Genomic DNA, 21856 nt, shown 5'->3' with positions numbered 1-21856 from the left:
TTTTTTCTCTCAGAATGATGCTTTTTTTACTTACTCTAAAAAAGATTTAGCAAAACAAACAAAAAACTGAAAAACACATACATGAACACACTCATATACTGTACAAGTTTAAAGAAAATATAAACAAGCAAAGAATTCTGCCAAACAAGCAAGCACATGGCAAAATTCTAAAACCAAATAAAAATAATTATATTAATTGATTATTAATTTATCTACAGTTTCACTTAAGAACCTCAGATACTTCATGTCTAGATATTTCATATTCCAGTTTTAAGAACTGTTCCATAATAAACCTACAATATCCTTCTCATGTTTGCAATCCACCCAAGGGGAGCTCTGGCTGATGAGCTATCTTTACAAATTAATTTTAGGGCAATACTGGAGTTTTTAGTTAATTGAGTGTAATGAAAGAATGTGTCAGTAGGTGTTAACACTCCGAATGCCTGGTAAAGAAATTCATGTCAAAAATAGTTCATGTTTCGGCTAATGGACTCTGGCTGTTCAACATCAGCTAGAAAATTAGCTAATTTTAATGGGAAATGAAGTAGTAATCTGTATCACCCATATCTGGAGATACTGATACACCTAAAAAAAAAAAAAAAATGCCCATTTGGAATGTACGTATTTGTGAGTACATGTGTACCAAATCAAAAAAATATATTGAAGAAATACGTACAACATTTATAAACAACACAAATTAAATTGCACAGTATTTTGCATGTGAAATAACTGTGGGAAATTCACTGAGACTGGTAACTCTTTTTCCAAATCTCGATAACACAACAGGGAGAAAAACTCAACAGTGATTGCTTCAAAACAACACACAGAGCTATTTAAAATGACTATTCTTAATAGAAAGGTTTTATCTGGGAATAGAATACATGGAAATTTCAATGTCCTGTAAATTATAAACTCAACCTATGTCCAGACAACAAAATACAAGTTAAGCATATGTCTCATTTCACAAATCATCAGTTTTCTATCACTTTAATTAGAAACAAAGATAAGCATGTAGACTTTAATAGCAAATGCGTCTCAAATCTTTTCAGAATAGTTGAAAGCAAAGGATTATATGTAAAGTCAGTCACATTTTAAAAAAACAGCTTTGGCAGTTTTCACAGGAACAAAACTAATCCATTAAAGAAGAATTCAATTACACGTTGGTCAAAACCATAAATGTGGTAAAACAGTCAAATGATGCCTTGTAAATGTCACAATTGTATGATCCCTGCCAACCAAAAGAAGGCATATGAAAAAAACTGTAAGACTGATGGAAAGAGTTACATTTGCTCTCTAATTTTTGGTATACTTGTCTAGGCCAGGAGTGACTGAAAGGAACACTGGACTATTGGAAACAGACATCAGAACCGAGAAATAAACGTGAAGGAAGCACATTTTGCACAACAGGCATTGAGGATGAGGACCCTGAGCAGAGAAAGGCACACACTCTCCATACCTTGAGAGAATAATGGCTCCTCGATTGACACTAGCCCAGGCCTTCAGGTTCTTCATACCAACATGCTCTACAAGTGTTTTTGCAAAACAACCTGTAAAATAAACTGAAACTACATGAACGTCATATACCAAGATTTAAAATCCCAATCTTCCTCTCTACTACCCTTAGTGCTGGAAGCATGTTTTAAGAAGAAAGCTAATAAAGAATTCTCACCCAATATCGCTTAACACTAAAAATACAGCTCAGCTTTACATAATGCGTTTTTAATACGGCCATTTCTTTCAACTCTGACCCAAATCCTCAGCTACGTTTAGCAGTAATTACTCAAGAGAAACAATGAATTCTTACAAAACGCTCACTTGGTCATGTTTGCATTTCTTTGTACCATTTAATGATTTAACCCTGACCTGAAAGTTACTCAGGAAGTAAATGTTTGACAGCAGCACCTCATGTTTGGTTAAAATCAAGTTTCCCCTCAAGGAAAATGCTCACTCAGAAGGTGCCTTCAACACAATTAATGGTCAAATGACTATTCTGGCTTACACCTGGCAATTTCTCTCTACAACACTAAGCATTCGTTAACCCATCAAAAATAGCATTCATCTTTTGTTATTTTAGTACACCTGATTCCCCAGGTCTTAGAGTATATTAACTTGTTTACTGTGCCATCTAAGTGTAACTAACTCTTGGACAAAGGAGAAATTCTGAAGACTAGGATCTGGTACAGGTGGAGGTAGGGACAACCTATCTTAAAGGTAAACATTTTGGGTAGGTAGCATGTAAAATTCATTCAAAAATACCCAAATGTGAGGAAACTTTAAAAGCCAAGAGGCCTTTCACTATTCGCTATTGGTTAACAGATATGGCTATTTCACTCTTTGTGGAACATGCTCAAGACAGACAGAAATCAGCTGGTGAGGCAGACAATGTTTTCCAAAGGTGACCACAACAATACTTCCTGTCTGTGTATGCTTCCAGAACAGTGTCCCCCATCTAGAGGCGGAACTGATGTCTTCTCCTTTCGAACGGGGTGGGCCTTTGTGACTGACTTAATCAAGAGAGTGTGGTACAAGTGACCTTAAATAACTTTTGAGGCTAAATCATGAAAGTACCATACGTGCACCTACTTTGTTCTCCTAAAACTCAACCACTATATTGTGAGGAAACCCAACAGCCTAGGGAGAGGAACGGAGACTGCTGGACTGTGAAAGTAGATAATCCAACCCCAAGCCAAGCTGCCCCAGATGACTCGGAGCAGAGCTTCTGCTTCTGAGCTCCACCAAACACCAGCCAAATCACTGGTGTTTTGAAAACTACTAAGTTTTGAGGTGGCTTGTTACACAGCAACAGATAACCAAGACAGCTAGCCAGTCATTTGGTGCTACATGAAAATGACAACTACATCAAGTCCAAACAGATGTGTTTTAGCGTTGCCAGTGCAATTTAAATAAGGAGAAAAGTCACTAGAAAATTCCTGGGATTTTTAAGAGTAAGGCAAGACAACTTCTCTGACATAAACTCAGCTCAACTATGCACCAACTTTTTAATAATGAAAAAGATGATTCAGTATGTTATTTTTTCCTTCAAAATTACAAGAAGTTTTCTCTTTTATAAAAAAATTTACAGTGAGAAATAGGCCCAAGTCTCTGTTCTTAAAGGCAGTGAGAAGTGACAGCTCTACTTCTATAACGACTGTCTCACTAGCCATTAGAAATGCAACTTGCCTCAAACATAAATTCATGATCCATCACTTTTTTCAGACACAGTAATAGAAAGCCCAAACTGTTTTAACTCAGTGGGAGGAAACCTCTTTAGTGGCTAAAATACCCGATGGAGTTTGAATTTAGAAAGAGAAGGTCTGGTCAAAGATAGGACTGAGAGGGGAATGAAATGCAACTGTTCACTTACTGATAAATAAAAGATGCTGTCCTCCTCTTGAGAGCTGAGTTTCTACAGAGCAGCTGTAAGGTTTATGAAAAACCAGAAAGTGCCAAGGACTGGCTTGCTCTCTGGTCATATGTATTCCAATGCCAAATAGGCATCAGTTCAAAAATTCTCTGATGAGATAATTTTCTTTTGCTTATCCTTTCCTCAAAACTAAAGATAAATATGTTTTTCAGTTGGGGTGATGATACTCACAAACCGGCCCTTCTACTCTGTTCTCACCATCCTCAAAGAATAAAACCACATTTTAGAGCACTGGACAAGCCTGTTTTGAAGTCTGAAGTAGCAGAGGAGAGAGGAGAGAAAGGGAGGGAGGGTGGGGAATGGAAAGAAAATGAAAGGATTCTAGGAGGCAAATTTCCAGGGGAAAAAGCATTATTTTCAAGCACTAAATCATTTCTTACTCACAGACATCATTTCTAAACACTCAACAAACTTTCATTTGAACTTAAATGGCCAGCATAAAGTTCGGGGATGCCAGACATTACTGAAATTCCACATTCAATACAAGAAAAGGTCAAGTTGCACAGCCTACCTTCTCTTCCACTTTCTTTCATCTTTGAATCTTGTTCTATTAACCACTTCAAAACAAGATGTCCTGCAGGATGTTCTGCAACATGAAGCTGTAAGGGGTCAAGAACACATTAATTAAAACGCTGTTTTCATCCACTCGTCATCACCACATACGGACAAGGTCTCAGGCGAGTTGAAAGTTCCATAAGGCTTAAGGGGTCTTTGTCTGGAATGACCACTACACCTGGAGGGATGAGAGATCTACTCCAACCCTTACTGAAATGAAGATGGTTATTCAAGATAACAGGGCCACTGAGGCAGATCATCTTCAGCTTCACAAGCTCCAGTCTGACCAGCTCTACCACCAGGCTCATCTTAAGATCATGCTAACCACTTTCCAGATCATCACATGCAATTCTGAGGAGCAAAGAAACCGACGGCACAGAACACTGCAGCAGAAACATTAAAACCTAATGCTGAATGCTGTTTAAATACAGGTGCCTGAGGAGCACTGCCTAATGAGCAGGCCAAGAAAGCACCTTTCAGCTTTTCAAAGGGCCACATCAACTGTTCACACAGAGATCCTCTAGAAACCTCTCCTTGTGCAGCGTGGCAGACAAGGGGCTCTACCTTGTTACAGAGGAACTTTCATTACGTCCCGATTTGTTAACAGGATCTGCTCTTATGAGGACAGGAGCCAGGGTGTCTCTAAGATCCACGGCCCATTTCTTTCCCCATCTCCTGAGTCAGAAAACAGCATGCTCCCCATCCATGTCTGTCCACCAGGAGCTCACAACCTAGTGCGGGGCGAGAGCCTGGCAGCATCTGGCTTCCGCCTTCCTCTTCCCTTTGCTCACTGATTTCCAGCCCCCTGAGCCTCCTGTTTTCAAACACACTGAGCTCTTTCCTTCCTCCAGGCTGCCACATGTGCTCCTCTCTCTGCCTAGGATCTTCTTTCTTCACTCAGCTACTAATCCCTTCTGTCTCAACTTAGCTTTCACTGCCTCAGGAAGTCCTCCTAGGACAGGTTGGCTCCCATTCGTATACAATCCCATAGAACCTGGAGTTTTCCTTCACACCACATCTCTTCCACAATAAATAATCGTTTGCGTACGTATTTATTTAAGTATTGTGATTCCCCAAACTGTATTCTCTTTCTGGGGGGGAGGGGAGGGGGGACGGTGTTGACCACGGCCTGGCACATGTCCGGTGCACGAACCAAGACACTTAGGGTACAAGGCAGAATAACATGAGGCCCAAATAACACAGGCAGGCGCTGTCAGAAAGAGCAGACTTTCTGATGGGGAGAGAATTAAGGAAGACTTCATGGAGAAGGACTGCGAGGACCTGGAAGGATGAATGAGGCTTCCCACAGGAAGAGCACTGGAAAATGGAAACATGGGCAGCAGCTGAGGCTGCGAAAAGAAGTACACACAAGTGAAAGAAGTGCAAGAGTCCACAGCAGATTCAAAACAGAATTAAGAACATGGAAGATGCTGGAAAGGCAGCCTGGATCAATCATGGACAACATTAAGAGGAACTTGTTTTCACTCTGCAGGTAATGTGGAGTCATCAAAAGACAAAGAGTGAAACAGCACTGTGTTTTGAATTCACAATTTCCAAATGTACTGTGGGTATGAGGTGAGTTAATTATCATTAAAATTCTCTTTATAGCAACATTCCCAGTGATTGGAGTTTCTGCGGCCACTGCAGCTGTCCCACCTGTCTCCCGATAGCACATTACCTCTCCATCCTTGCCCCCAGGATGCAGCTCTGCCGCTGCCAAACTGGCAATGGCATTCATGGCGGGCTGCACATCTCCAGTGGCAGCTCCCAGGATGTCAGCCACCAGCACACACGCAGACTTATCCAGCACCACCTCTTCGGCGTGTCCTTGCAGGTAGCTTAACAAAGCCGGAGAAATGGATTCTAAGAGCTCTCGTCGGCGGATCTCTGTATCTTTCTTACTGCGGGAACATGTTGAATCAAGAATTAAGGTAAGATAAATGGCGAAGGAAATACAGTGTTTTATTATCACAGAAACCTCTAAGGGCTTATAACGGTTTGCGTCACGCTCTATTGTAATTGTCTAATTTCTGTTGCGTATGTAGATAAGCAATTTGAGGGCTGGGTATCTGTCTTCCACCTTTGTGTCCCCAGAATCTGAACAGTGCCTGGCACAGAATGAGCACTCAGTGAGTGAAGCTTGCCTGTGTAACACACACAAAAAATCCTAAACCAACCCCAATTCAAATAATGACAACAGCAATATATCTTACAAGACAACACATGTTTAGACTACTTTACGGACTGTGCTCTCTAGAGTACTTGATTAAGTGGTTGCTTTAAACATCAAGCAAAATCATAATAAACCACACACCCAGGCACGTACTATGTGCTGGGCATTCTCTTGGCAAGATGCTTTTATTTCCCTTCCAGGATAAAAACTTTAAGAATCGGCCCAAATCACAGGCTGAAACATGGAATTCACCTTTGGAGTTTGAGAGAGGGAGGGAGCCTGAGAGGTGCACGTGTGCGAGCAGATTTACGCAAGCACGTGCCATTCACAGTGAACGAACGACGACGCGAGTGGAGGAACAAAGGGCGCACGCCGTCCTACTGGCCCTTACCTGTGTGCATTACCATCTCCCTTCTGCAGAACTTCAATGATCTCTCGTACTGTGTGTGCAGGATCTCTGGGGCTTAGCAAATACAGCAAGACCTTCCTTCCATATTTGTCATTTACTATGTTAGGCAAGGAATTAATAATTTCCTGTAAAATTATAGAAACAAAAACTGAATCTATACACTTAAACTATGTTTGGAACCCGAAAGGTAAAGAAAGATACATAAGTTTTCCCCAACGTACTTAATGAAAAATGTACAGCTAGCTCTGAAGGCATTTCATTAAAGCACAAAGAAATTTATACTTGGAATACAGAACTGCCTCTCTACTGGGACTAGCATTACTGAACAATCCATTTATATCTAACTGATCAAGCTCAAGGACTTAAAAAATATATATTTAAAGGAGTTATCTCACTCATTGTAACCAATATTTCTTAGGCCACTATTATTAGAGACATTGCTTGCAGGGGCCACTGAGCAGATACAGTTAATTTGCAGCTGCACTTAAATGTAGCAGCAGCAGCATTGATGAGGACCATTCTTATTAGAATTTCCCCACTGAGATGTATGTGAAGCGAGATAAAGAAACTCTGTTAAATAGAACAAGTGGATAAAGGCTTTTAAAGTTAGGTTACTTATTCATGGCAAATGAAGGCTGTTTAAGTATCGCATGGAAAACAAAAAGAGAGGGGGAGGGAAATAAATGCAGAAAGACTCCATGGAGCAGTTACAAATAATTGCATTCTATGACATTTCCAATCAACTTACCAAGAACAGTAACCTCCTTCTCTAGTTGTTTGAATTTAAGGAACAAAGGCAATGTCATCCCCACCCTAACTGAGCTCCTGTGTAGATGTGGTGATGTTTGCAAAGACAGAAAAGTCACTGTTTAAAAATTCCTTTCTCCTAAGTACGCAACAGAAAAATCATTAGTCTTTCCCTCTCTAACATGCCTATTTCTTACAACAAACCTAATAAATATTCAAAGCCATGTGTGTTTGAACACCAGAGATTCTTCAGAACTGACTGGGACCACAGAAAGAATTCAGTCCAACCACTCAGGTTTACAGATGAGGAACCCAGAAAGGGGGGAGGTGACCTGCAGGAGGATGTGAGAAGGCCAATGAAAGGGCTCACACTAGTCCTGGTCCTCTGACTTCAACGCTAGTCTCTTTCAAAGTAAAACATACACCCCCCTATTAAGGAAAGGAATTCTCCAGGAGATGATATACTCAGATCTGCTATTCTCTTAACTACCTACTGATTACAATGAGATTAGTAATTTTAGTGCAGGGGGCAAAATCCAAAAAATAAAAATAAGCTAGAAAATAGGTGTGATAGCTCTAATAACCACCTCAAGATGAATATGAATTTCAATCACTCAGAACAAATGACTTAAGATTTCAGTAATAAAGGGGAAGACAGAAAAAAATGTATATAACTTCACAGGGATGGAAGCTCTTTTGCAATTTCAAGGTAAACATGACCCACAGTAGACTCAACATACACGTTTTTGAAAAAGAGGCATTCAGTGCCACAAAATATGGGCTACCTTTCGTGTGGCTTTTTCTATTTAAAGTTTAACCAACTCATAAAAGAAGATAAATGCTGCAATCAGTTTAAAGAGACTGAGAATGATACATAGCTTAGGCCAATTTCTACAATCATTAAAAAACCTCCACAGCTTTTCTGTCCTTAAAAAACCGTCTGGGGTATTACACCTTTAAAACACCTGCTTTCCTTTTTTTTTTAAAGGGAGGGTGGTAGTATGCAGTGAAGAACTATAAATGGCTGCTATTTATTTTTAATTAACTTTTTTTTTCTTGGCATAGGAGGAAAAGGGGTGGCATGAAGCCAGCAATGTAGTCTTTAAGGTACTTGACCTTCTCTGTGGGTTCTACACTTAAGGACTACTGCAGTGTGCCTAGCTTGGGCAGAAATGGTTTCACCTTAACACAAGATGCGTACAAAATCCATGCAAAAATACTACTCAAGGACTAGTGCCCAAATTCACTGAACTTTTACTACCTTTCAGTTTGTAATTAAGGAATTTAGAATCTACACTTATATTGGTCTGAGGTTCTTAAAAGAGTGCAATGTTTATAAGCAATCATATGAAACTAAAAAATGTTTACTTAAAAATGTGATATCATTTATTTCTCCCCCAACTCCCCCTTATTCCTGGTTTCCTACCATCAAAAACATTCATCTTGGAAAAACTAACACAGTGTGAGTGATGCTGTCTGATGGAGTACTAATTCATTTCTCTTTAACCTGGGTTGCACACAGAGGAGAACAATTTCTAGATGATCACCTGGAGAACACTAACAAGTGCCATAACACGAAGAGATAGGGAAGAGGCAGCTATAGCACAGCTGATTTGTGCTGAGTTTGGTCTTTGGGTTCAAGCTGCGTAGCCTTTGGAAGATCCTTTAACCTCTCTATACATCAATTCCCTTATTGCAAAATTAAACGATACACCTGCCCGACCTGTGGGTCACTACCAGGAGCAAATTAGAAAATTCACTCTGCAAATTGGAAACTGCTATAAAGTAATTATCTTCATATGAAAAACCTATCAATATACAGCATCTTAACTATGGAGATTAAATAAAGCTGATGGAGTCATGAGTTTGGCATCCTTAAAAGAGAAAAAAAACCCAACAATGAAGGTTCAAATGTAAAAGTTTTCAATTCACTTTCCCCCTTACTTAGAGAAAATCACAACAAAGACTACTGTTGTAAACTCTTCCCTTATGCTTTAAAGCAGGTATGTAAACAGAAGAAAAGTGCAGGAAGAACAAAAGACCTCCCTTGTGAAAATGTGTGGCCATTCCGACCCTGTGTTGGACCTTCGTCAGATTCTTTGGCGTTCTTGTTTTGCCAAACCTCCTTTAAAAAGTAAAGGTAAAGGTCAAAATGAAAGGTGCATACTGGAAGTAGGGTTAGAACGCATATGCATTTTCAGTGGAAGAAAGAAATGCAAAATGCAACATACATTACTGGGCACCTTGCCCATCCATGGTCACGTTCTTCTATAGGAGATTGTGTGTGGGAACAAAAAGAAATGCAGGCTGGCCTTAACCTTAAAAAGCTAAAATTTAGAGAAACAGATAAGAGAAACTCGATAAAAAGTTAAAAATAAAAAGAGATTTAAAGGATACAAACAGAAGTGTAAAAACAAGGTTAGAGTACTGGCAGTGACTGCAGCCTCTTGAGTGTTTTGTTTTAAAAACATGGTGATTTTATCCAAAAGTCCAAGTTTTTGGCTGCACTCAAGAAACTGGGACGAGGTTATTAAATGCACAGAGTTTTGGTGTTGCAAGATGAAAAAGTCCTGGAGATCGGCTGCACAACAATGTGAATATACGTAATACCACTTAACTGTATACTTAACAATGGCTAAGATGGTAAATTTTATCACAATTAAAAAGAAAAAAAAATTGGAAGATCTATCACCATGGGGCTCACATTTCCAGAGGCTGGAGCCAAGGGTGGCTACCACCTTGGACAGGGCATGTGTACTGTAGTCCCTACCACCCCCACCCCCTGCAAAACCTGGCCTGCCTCACTCATTTACCTGCCTGCTCAATGAATGTGCATGAGTTTGTAAGCCCTGGGTCAGATCACAATTAACTGCTAAATGTACAGAAGGCAAAGACAAAAACTGTAAGAGCTGAAAGAACGGGGGAGCAGGTCTGGCTGAGAGATCACAGAACATTACCTGGAGACTGAATTGGAGCTTGGTCTTAAAGAGAAAAGGAGAAGTGTATGTTAGGCTATGATTTCAACCTGACATTTCAGGAAATCCAGTTACTCTGAATAGAATGCTTAGCAACACTAAGTTTTCCTGGCTATTTTTAAAAACACTGCATAATGCAACAGGTTTTGTAGTGGCTGGGTGGGAAACACAGACACATGACTCTATATAAACATATGGGCAGCATATCTAGCAGCTGTCAGTTCTGCTAAGTAAATGCCTTAGAGAAACAAAGAGACGTACAGAAATGCTTACAGAACTATTTGGAATAGCAAAAAATAATAAGAATGTTTAAAGTTATAAATACTTAGGTTCTTTATAACTAAAGTTATAAACAACCTAAATGTCCATCAACAGGAAAATGGAAAAATCAACTGCAGTATATTCATATAGTACAAAACTATTTGGCATTGAAAAATAAACGGTTTAGAAAAGTGGTGGGTAAACCATGGCCCGTGGTTCAAATCTAACCAGTAAAATGTTTTTGTACATCCTTTGAGTTAAGAATTTTTTTTTTACATTTTAAAGTGTTGCTAAAAACAAAAACAAAGTAAACAAGAATATGTGAGAGAGACCATACGTGACCCACAAATCCTAAAATAATTACTATCTGGCCCTTTATTAAGAATGCTCGCTGACCCCGATGATGACCCATAAACAATGCCACAAGGAAAAAGCAAGCAGCAGGAGAAAACACACATCACTTATACACTGTAAAATGCAAAATAATATCACAAACATCTACATATAGCAAAAGGATGAGGGAATGCATGCAAATAATAAGCACCAATCCATCACAGCGGGTATGGCGGTGGAGTGAGGATACGCCCCCCCCAAAAAAAAGTACACAAAGGGCTTGAACTTCAACTGTATTTGGCAAGCTTTACTTCTTCATGCCCCATCAGGTGGGAGGCTGCGTGTTCACTGCTATTATTCTTTATACCTTCTGTATAGTATCTTAAAGATATTACGTTTTAAAGTATGTATCAATTTTCACTCTCAAAGAGTAATTGGCCAGTGTACTTACTTCCCTTTTAGAGGATCACTGCTTTTAAAGCACCTGCATCATACCAACAATTCCAGGATGGGATTTTATAAGTACGTTTATTTTGGAAAGTAGAGTAAGTGGGAAACAGTGTGTATCTATTTTGAAAGGTGAGGGCTCAGCTGACCAGGCTGTGATTCCAGCCTGACATTTCAGGAGTCTGGTTACCCTGAACAGAATGCTTAGGGACACTAAGCTTTCTTGGATATCTTTAACAAGCACTGCATACTGTAATAGGCTTTGTGATGGATGGGGGGAGCTGGGGTGGGGGGGGGAGATACAAGAGCAATTAGCATTCCAGAATTTTATCACTAGCTACATAGTTTAATGATACACAGAACCCGTTGAGCATTTGTCAGCTAGAGGCAAGACACCAGCAAATGAGGCCACTCTCAGGGAAAGCTGCCCTAATATGAGAAAGTTACTAGGAATGCGGTTAAACAGTTGTGGGAATCAAACTGATAAGCACAAGGAATTAAAATGGTTTCAACAGCAACTTTAAGCGGGATAAATCTTTGGAAAAAATTAATCTAGCAGACAATTGTGGCAAATTGTGAAGGAAGTTTGGTTTCTCTTAAAATCCACTTGGAACAGTTATGCAAATTTAGTTTGTCATGAAAATATTAAACAAAAGCAAGCTTTCAATAGCCCAGCCTGTTTCCATTTTCATGAAACAACTTTATTCATTAGCTAATCTATGGCCTCACATTTCTGTCACTGGAATGAAAAACAATCATTATTGATTGGAGTCAAAAGGGTAATAAAGTCACAAGGAACATGTCAAAATACTCAGTTTGTGACATGAAAGTCCTGCCAACTTGTTTCTTCCCACAATCCTATCCCAAAGAAAGTCATCACAATCTTAAAAGTCAAGAGGCAAGCTGGAAAATGACAGCAAGGGCATGAGAAATTCACACACTGGGACCTACAGCTGGCATCTAAGAAGACAAATCTCCTACCCCTTTACTAGTTGGGACATTTTTCCTAATCACCCAGCTCTACTGGTCCAGATAGGCTACAGAGAGGCCACAGCACCACCACAGGCCGACAGGTAAATTCTCTTTCTCAACATCCATATGCTTCTCCCTGCAGATGGTGTGGAAGTCGCTTTTGTCACTAAGATTTCTGCAAGGGCCCCATCCATGTGTACCAACTTTCAGATGAATAACCTGTGTTTACACAGGTTATGTGTTTTTTAAAACATTTCCAGGTTTGGTCCCTGCTACCAATGTTGCGATTTCTTATCCCTTCTCCCAAGACCTCTATCACACATGTAACACCACTTGCACACTAGAAAGGAAAAATAAAATAGGATCACAGAATCTGAAGTCAGAAAAGGGGGCAGTCACCACAGAATGAAGAAAATTATTTCATAATGCAGTTTTTACTTGGGTGTAGTTTTATAAGAGAACAGCTCAGTTCTTCTGAAGGCAAATATAGGGTTAAGTAAACCACATGCAATTATTACCACTTTATGGTCATTATACCAAGCTAAAAAGCTAAATGTAAAAAGGAAGCTAGTATTTTAATTTTAGTTAAAGTTTTTCATCTAACTCTACACCAGCTTTCATGAAAGCTCTAAGAAGTATCACAATTGAATGAATTTCATCAGTTTTTCTTCTCTAGTTTAAATCATGACAGATGTATTGATAAGCTATGCAGAGGCAGTTTCTCCAAAGGGAGAAAAAAAGGTCGTGGATATCTTCTGCCTGGGTGGAAATAAGTTCCTGAATAATTAAAGAATTAATATGAAAATAAATTTCTGATCAAATCTAAACACTGCATTGATAATTTTTCATTTAGTATGTTTTATGGTCTAAAAAGTCACATTATCCTAATTTAAGCAGTCTTTTACATATTTAAAGCAATATTAATTAGTAATAATCAAATAACAAGATTATGGTTTGTACAGGAATAAAGCAACCCCCCAAAATAGGTGTAAGGCAACTAAAAGATAAGAAATACTGGCAGGAAGCGCAGTTCAAGGTCTTTACATGTCTACGTGTGAAATCAAACTTACACACCCACAAATGATATATCAATTCAACTTAAATTCAAGGCCATGTGAATTACTTACTGATATGATTATCTGCTTCACAAGCTTAGTATCATCAATACAATCAAATGCCGCCAGTAAAACCAAGTGGGAGTATTGGCCCTGTAGGAATTGGAAGCCAACAAAGGTTAAAAAAATACACAGATTCTCCCTTTTCTTCTACCCATGGAGTTACTTTATAAAGGTTATCAATCTGACAACTTATCCAGCATAATACAAATGAGATGGATAAAAGTCACTCAAAGAAATGTGCTTTTGTATCAGGACCTAGTTAATTATATTCTAGGTTGAGTAAGAAAAAGAAAGAAACAGATAAGCACATTCTTCAATATCAAATAGCTGAGACTCATTTTTTTAACTAATCAGTATATAACACCTCTCAAAAATAGGTATCCTGTTAATGAATAGCTACTTGAAAATTAAACAAAGAAAATTACAGTGACAAGTGAAAAAAAAAGGATATAAAACTATATAGAGTATTCCAATCATGAAAAAGAAAATATATAAACTCAGATATAATTATATACACAAAATATACATAATACACATACACAGAAAATCCTGGAAGGAAAAACACTGTCACCTCTGGGTTGAAGGATTACAAATAACTTTTTATTTTCTTTCGTATATTATACAATTGCTTTAAAATAAGCCTATATAACTAAAATAGACACACTAAAAAAAAACTAGAATATACTTATATACTGAATATGAGAAAAAGATAAAAAGTTACTTTTAAAAAATAGAGCAGCATGAGAGCATACACATTTACATTAGGACTTTCACAATTGTTACTCTCGAAATAACAGAATTATTTCCATGATGCTGATATTGTTCCAAAGATTTAAAGAACTTCTACTTCATGTTTAAAAAACAACAGAAAAAACAACTTTTCAAAGGTTGTGGCATATTCCTTTTGTACCCCAGACGATGAAATAAATATTTTTTTACTTCAAGAGGGATTTGACTTTTGCTATCAGCCAACACTTATTCACAGCCAGATCCGATGAATATGGCAGGAACGATATCTCAACTAGAAACAAACTGGAGAAAAGTAACAAAGCTCTAACATCTTTACTATATATATAAGACCAACTAAAAATGGGCTAAGAACATGAGGAATCAGTTCATAGACAAAGAGAAGTACAAATGGCTTTAAGCACATGAAATCATGCTCATTAATTAAGGACAACAATTAAAACAATGAAATACCATTTCTCACCTATCCTATGCACAAAAGTGACAGCCCCTGATAATATACCAATTCGGCAAAGGTTTGGGAAAAAGCAAGCACACTTTTATGTTGCTGGTGAGAATGTAAAGTGACTCAACCTCTTCAAGAGCAACTGACAACACTAAAAATTTTAAATGCGTGTACTTTCTAGCTCTAGGGAGGTATCTTACAGACATGCTTCCACATATGAACAAAGGATATGCCCTAGAGAATTATCTGAAATAAAAAACTAGAAACTACCATGTCCAATAGTAGGGACTGGTTAAATGAACTATGCAAGTCATACAATAAAATATGATAAAGTCATTAACAAGAGGTAAATAGATGTATATATATTGAAATAAAATGATCCCTGAAATGAATTAAATGAAGAAAATAAAGTAGAGAATATTGTGCATATAGTACACAACCACTGGTTTCTGGTTTTTTAAGTACCATTCACAGAAGCACGCCCAAGCACAAAATATCTGAGTGAATACAGAAGATGGAACAGAATTTAAGTGAGAAATAATTCTACAATTACAGTTGGAAGTTTTAACACACTCCCCCCCCTCGGCAACTGACAGAACTAGATAATGATAAATAAGTCAGTAAAAACATTCACAATCTGAAAACACTACAAACCATTCTGATCTAATTGATGTTTACAAAGGACTACACTCGCATATTCTTTTTAAGACATTAACACAGACGATATACTGGGTCATAAAATAAGTCATTATGAATTTTAAAAGAAATTTTAAATGAAATAATACAGGGTATGTCAAGAAATTCCTAGTATTTGGAAATTAAACATTTCCAAATAACCCATAGACCAAATCCAGGGGCTGTACTAGTTTCTCTCACCCCTTCAGAACCAACTCCTTGAGATAAGAAAGGCATTACATTGTTAATTTGTTAACATCCCAATGCCTTGTGGGGATTAGCGTCTCCAAAAAAAAAAAAATTACTGTTGAGGTAACCAATTTGTAAAATTAAAACAATCTTATTTTATTACTAAGGTGTCTTCTACTATTAATACCTTTCAGAACTTTTTTTAATGTCATTTTATTTTTATTTGTTAATTTTTATTTCATATTGGAGTATAGTTGATTTACAATGTTTCTGACGTACACTGAAGTGATTCAGTCATACATATACATACATCCTTTTTTTTTCAGACTCTCTTCCCATCTAGGTTATTACAGAATATTAAGTAGAGTTCCCTGCGTTATACAGGAGGTCCTTGTTGATTATTCACCCTCTGTATAGTAGTGTCTATATGTTAAACCCAAGCTCCTAACTGATTCCTCCCTCCCACCTAACAGAACTTTCTACTAACACTCTATTTTTACTCATTTCTAATTTAAAATATTCAAACTAAAATACTATGCAAAAAGATTTACTTAATGATGAATTATGAATCACATAATTTTCTCATTTTCACTAGAGAACCTTATTTCATTGTGTTACAGCAAGTTAGCTGCCTTCTATGTGGTTTTATACTAACTCTCTTCCTAGTCTTGAACCCTACAGAAGACAACAGTTATGTATACAACCACAGACCATCAACTTATTTGTGTCTGAATTAGCATTTACTATATCAAGTAATCACTACATGCTAGTAGTTCTTAATGAATTTTTCACAGGGAAAAGTTGTTGATATCATTAATTTTAGTTCATCTGTAAATTAGAAGCTATAAAACATAAAATAATTCAAAGATTGAAAACTAATGCTTACTACTACATATATTTTAGAATTACTATGGAAAACTATTTAGTATTCAAATACATAGAAATACTATTTTTTGAGGCAATTAATTCCTCAGAAAAATTCTTTTTATATCCTCTAATTTCATTCAAAAAGCTGTTACAGCATTTCCAAAAGATTCCAAAGAAATATAAAACTTAATAACTAAAATTTTCTTTGACCACTCTACAAATTTAATCTAGGAAAAAAAAGAGAAGCTTCACTTTCTGTGATGTTTTGGTGGTAATGAAAATTGGTAACAAGTTTCTGAAGCGCAATTTACCTAGATGCTAAATATCAGATCTTCAAAAATTATCTAATAAAAATGGAAAATTGTCACAGTACAATGTTAAATGAAAAAAGGAGAAATTCACTTTGTGTAAATTTAATAATATATAAAAATACATGCGTATGCATAAAAACAGATTATAACAAAATGAAACAATAAATAATCTTGGTAACTTTCTGAATTTTTCAAATTTCCTATAAGATATAAATGCATGTTACTATTAAAAACAATTAAAAGAAATATGTAGTTTTTATACTTACACTAGCCACCTTTTCAACATAAGTCTTCATTGTTTTCACAATCACTTTCCTGTCCTTAAAAAAGAAAAACTGTCTCAATGAACTTACAGCTACAGGTTTAGTTATAGATTAGCTATAAATTAAGGTATATCATAGTTAAAAATTTTATATAATATTAAACCTTCATTGGAGAGGCATACTTTTCATTAGTGAAAAGTTATTCAGGCAGAACCAAAAAATGCAATATACTATAAGAAGCCCTCTTTGAGCTGTTATAATCTGAGACTTCTATGTGACAATCAATTGAGACATAAACATGGAACCATAAAATTATTAGCTGCAGGGCAAACCTAGTGCAACTGCCTCCTTTTATAGTAAGAGCTGAGATCCCTCTGCCAATATCTGAACTGTCTTCGACTGCATAAAAGTCCAGCATACAGATGGCATTCAATACATTCTGAAGAGAAGTTAAATTTGTACTAACAAGTGGGCAAAATACAACTGTTTCTTAAAGGCAGAATTATACCAATCAAGGAAATGAGGATCATTTCTGTTAAGCTTCTATAATTAATACAGATCTTTACCTTTTCCCTCAAAGTACTTAAGAACCATGGGAGCAAATGCATAGCTGCTCATTTTCTTCTCCTTCCTCTCCCTCCTCCATAACAAGAACTTTAAATGAGGAATCAAAGAGGCTGACAGGTACCAAAACTTTTATAAACTTAAGCCTAACATAAATACTGTGTTTACTTGCTTGACACACCCCTTCCCATACAATGACAACCCAAGGTTTTCTGACTTTAAGGAGAATCTAGTAGGCTCAAAGGGGAGCCAGTTTCTGTGAGGCCTTGAGGCACAACTTTGCAAAGATCATACTGTTGTGCACAACAGGGCAAAACCCCAAAGAGACTGAGAAAGCCTAAGGAAAGGCAAGTCAAGCGCTGACTGACTCTTACCTTGGGCGTGCCGTGCCACAGGCAGTGCATGGCCACTCTGGCGCCATCGTGTGTGTGCGCCAGGTATACCACTGCTTCTCGGATGGCTTCAATCATTTCCTGGGGAACAAATGCAGTCAGGGCTTTGGTTTACTCTTTCTTTTCGCTTTTTCACAGTCTGTCTACTAAGGAGCAGTGAATGAAAGGCAGAATGTATGGCTAGCAGACAATTTAATTTTTAATTTTGTCGACAGGCATACATACATACAACCTCTTCCTGGAAACATTCTTTTCCATCAAGAGCAGCGAGTACTGCTGGCAGGCTATTTCTATTAAAATACCTGAGCTTTACCAACATCTACTCAAAAAGGTATGTATATGGGACTGCCCTGGTGGTCCAGTGGTTAACCGTCCGCCTTCCAATGTGGGGGACGCAGGTTTGATCAGGGAACTGGTCAGGGAACTATGATCCCACATGCTGCGGGGCAACTAAGCCCACGCAATGCAACTACTGAGCCGGCAGTGGCGTGCCACAACTAGAGAAAAGCCCGCGTGCCGCAACAGAGAGCCTATGTGCCACAACGACTATCCTGTGTGCCGCAACTAAGACCCAATGCACCCAAATAAGTAATTTTTTTTTTTTTAGAAAAGAAAGTTTACTTAAAAGAAGTAAACTGCTCAGAGTGGGGGTGGGGGTGGGGGATGAACAATTGTCCTGGAAAACACAAGAAGCATGTACATGGCTCAGAGTCTCACTTAATAAAATAATTGTGGAAAAAAAAAACAAAGAAAAGAAAAAAAAGTATGTATACAGTTGACCCCTGAGTGCAATTCGAACCAGGAGGAACAGTGAACCTGTCCACTTATACACAGATTTTTGTCAGTAAATATGTACTATAACACAACCACATCTGCAGTTGGGTAAATCAACAATCAGAACTGCTGATGGGGAGAGCTGATTACAAAAGGATGTTTGACTGAGAGGGATGGGAGTGTTGGCACCCCTAACCTCTGTGTTGTTCAAGAGTCAACTGTATACGTATAACATATTCTAAACAACTTTTCAGGAAAAAAAGAAATCTAAGAGTTGGCTGTGGTAAGAAAAGAGTTTTTAATAAAAAAGCCAGATAGAATAAATAAAATGTTCTCCTCTAAAAGAATCATGTAGGAAACCAAAAGACTAATTCTGTCTGAAAAAATTTTTCTTTTTAATTTATCACTGGATTACCTCTGGAAATCATATTAATAATTCACCATAAAGACACTTAAATAACATTTCTCTAAGAAAACTTTATCTCTATATTAACATTTAGACTAGGCCTTATCAATGACCTTTAAGTAAAAATCCAATCAATTTATTCCAAGGTAATTTTGGCTTATTTTTAATCTTTATTTCTTACTTTCAATGTATATAATTTCATAATTATATCTGAAAGTCTAGCATATAAGACATAAATGAGTTTTGCCAGCTAATAGCTGCAGGGCCAGTTTAGTCCATTTCTAATTTAAAAAGTTACATTAAATAAATATAAAGTCTCCTGCCAGGAAGAAGGAAAGTGGCCTATTTTTATCAATAAGGAACAAGCAATTTCACCCTTAACTATGAGGGTGAGTCAAAAATTATCCACACTGGCTGTAGTTATAACAGAATTCTTAATATAACTAGAGTGTGGATAATTTTTGACTCACTCTTCTATCTTACAATCCTTTTCCAGGATAAATTTCAAGAACATAGGTTTCAGCTTACATACCTAAACTTATGACTCTCTTCAAAGCTATTCAGTTGGGGAGTTAAACATATATTCCAATTACGCTTCTTTTATCTCCAAAGGTTTTCTTTTTAAAGTCTCTCTATTGAAAATGCCCCCGGGGCCGCAAAGATTTGTCTGATTACTTTATATTTGCACTAAGTTCCCAATGATGTTTTGCTATTACTAAAATACATCCAACACTAAAAAGACAGACTTTCCACTACAGAATATATTCAAATGATCATTTTCTCAATTCTGAAAATAAAGTCCTGCCTCACTAAATCCAGAACTGTGAGATACTGTGCTGTGCAGGACAAGAGGGAAAATCCCCCAAAGAGAATCAGCAACTGCTGTGGTCACTGAACCACATGCTTAGGCAGGTGGCTACTCTTGGAAAACCATTTTGCATGTCAGTTCTGAGAGGATCAAAATTCCTACGAATGTATAATCTGGCATATTGGTTAAAAAGATGTGTCTCGTTATTTATTTGGTCACTGCTTATTATTAGAATGAGAACAAATGGACGAGTTCATAGTATGACGAGGCAAGCAAAATTCAGGGCACTAAATGAATTCTCATCTGCATTCCCATCACTGACTTGAAGGGCAGTGCAATTTACCTTCACTCTCATGTAAGGCCCAGGTTTTCACGGTCCATTTAGTTTTACCTAAGTATCCTCCCGTAACCTTTTAACACCAATATAATTTTTTTTTTTTGTATCAGTACAGGTGAATTTCAAACTCCCTGAATGCTGAATATTCCTCCACGCGTTAGTTAATTTTCAATTAGGTTAAGCTAGAGGACACTCTCTGGATTATAATTAAAACATAAAAATTCAATGAAATTGATAAAACTGGTCAATTCTACTGCCTCTGGCAAAAATCTAAATGGAATTAGTAGACTTCTTCAAAGGAAGTTTAGTGCATCATCTTTTCTAAATAAGGAAACAATTCTTTATCATTTCAAAAGCCAATATACATCAAAGCAGTATTTCACATTTTTACACAGCACTCCATGTTTCAGTTTAAAAACTAAAACCAAGAACTTACTGATCTCAGCTTTGGGGGTGCATAGGTAAAAAAGTCCAAGAATACTTTATGCACCAGGGAGTGCTTAATCACAGCTTCTCTGAAAACAGAAAAAAAGAAAAAAAAAAGTCAGATCTGTCACCACAATAATACAGAGATAGGTAACCTCACCTGTCCTAAAATAATCAAAACAAGTGAAATGGTTTTAGCAGGTGTCATGTCATAAAATAGATCATATCTTTAGTAACACTAAGACTTAAAAAAACTTTTAGACCTATGAAAATATTTAGTGCCATTTACAACCAAGACCAGAGTACAAATCTCTAGTATCTAATCAGCAAATATGAAATTATCATTCAAAATACACTCGACTTTCTTTTTTCTTTTTTTTTCCTTATTTTTTTATTTATTTATTATTTTTTTGGGGGTACACCAAGTTCAATCATCTGTTTTTATACACATATCCCCGTATTCCCTCCCTCCCTCGACTCCCCCCCACCCTCCTCGTCCCATTCCTCTAAGGCATCAACCATCCTCGAGTTGCACTCCCTTTGTTATACAGCAACTTCCCACTGGCTATCTATTTTACAGTTGGTAGTATATATATGTCTATGCTACTCTCTCACTTCATCTCAGCTTCCCCTTCACCCCCCGCCCCCCAAACGTCGAGTTCTCCAGTCCATTCTCTGCAACTGCATCCTTGTTCTTGTCACTGAGATCATCAGTACCATTTTTAGATTCCGTATATGTGAGTTAGCATACAATATTTGTTTTTCTCTCTCAGGCTTACTTCACATGACAGACTCTAGGTCTATCCACTTCATTATATATAGCTCCATCTCATCCCTTTTTATAGCTGAGTAATATTCCATTGTATATATATGCCACATCTTTATCCATTCATTTGTTGATGGGCATTTAGGTTGCTTCCATGTCCTGGCTATTGTAAATAGTGCTGCAATAAACATTATGGTACATGTTTCTTTTCGGATTATGGTTTTCTTTGGGTATAGGCCCAGCAGTGGGATTACTGGATCATATGGTAGTTCTATTTGTAGTTTTTGAAGGAACCTCCAAATTGTTTTCCATAGTGGCTGTACCAACTTACATTCCCACCAACAGTGCAGGAGAGTTCCCTTTTCTCCACACCCTCTCCAGCATTTGTTGTTTCCAGATTTTGTGATGATGGCCATTCTGATCGGTGTGAGGTGATACCTCATTGTGGCTTTGACTTGCATTTCTCTGATGA

At 37.4% G+C, this 21856-nt stretch overlaps 1 protein-coding gene across 6 annotated transcripts in view; it reads right to left on the bottom strand.

Annotated features, from left to right (window-relative positions):
* Window positions 1-21856, bottom strand: part of PUM3 (pumilio RNA binding family member 3) — a 41130-nt gene that overhangs the window by 3593 nt on the left and 15681 nt on the right. For 2 of the 6 annotated variants that reach the window (XM_057721385.1, XM_057721386.1), the window contains exons 10-17: window positions 20629-20707; window positions 17850-17948; window positions 16915-16968; window positions 13424-13504; window positions 6544-6686; window positions 5658-5880; window positions 3936-4023; window positions 1457-1565 (exon numbers count right to left, since the gene is read on the bottom strand). In XM_057721385.1, the coding sequence (XP_057577368.1) occupies window positions 1457-1565; window positions 3936-4023; window positions 5658-5880; window positions 6544-6686; window positions 13424-13504; window positions 16915-16968; window positions 17850-17948; window positions 20629-20707 (876 nt within the window). The remainder of the gene's footprint in view (window positions 1-1456; window positions 1566-3935; window positions 4024-5657; window positions 5881-6543; window positions 6687-13423; window positions 13505-16914; window positions 16969-17849; window positions 17949-20628; window positions 20708-21856) is intronic. The other 4 variants (XM_057721389.1, XM_057721391.1, XM_057721387.1 and 1 more) reach the window with 3 other exon arrangements.

The sequence above is a fragment of the Hippopotamus amphibius genome, chromosome 2 (genome assembly GCF_030028045.1).
Source record: "Hippopotamus amphibius kiboko isolate mHipAmp2 chromosome 2, mHipAmp2.hap2, whole genome shotgun sequence".
Lineage (NCBI taxonomy): Eukaryota > Metazoa > Chordata > Mammalia > Artiodactyla > Hippopotamidae > Hippopotamus > Hippopotamus amphibius.
The sequence above is the reverse complement of the archived record's forward strand: the minus strand, read 5'-3'. Positions and strand labels throughout refer to the sequence as shown.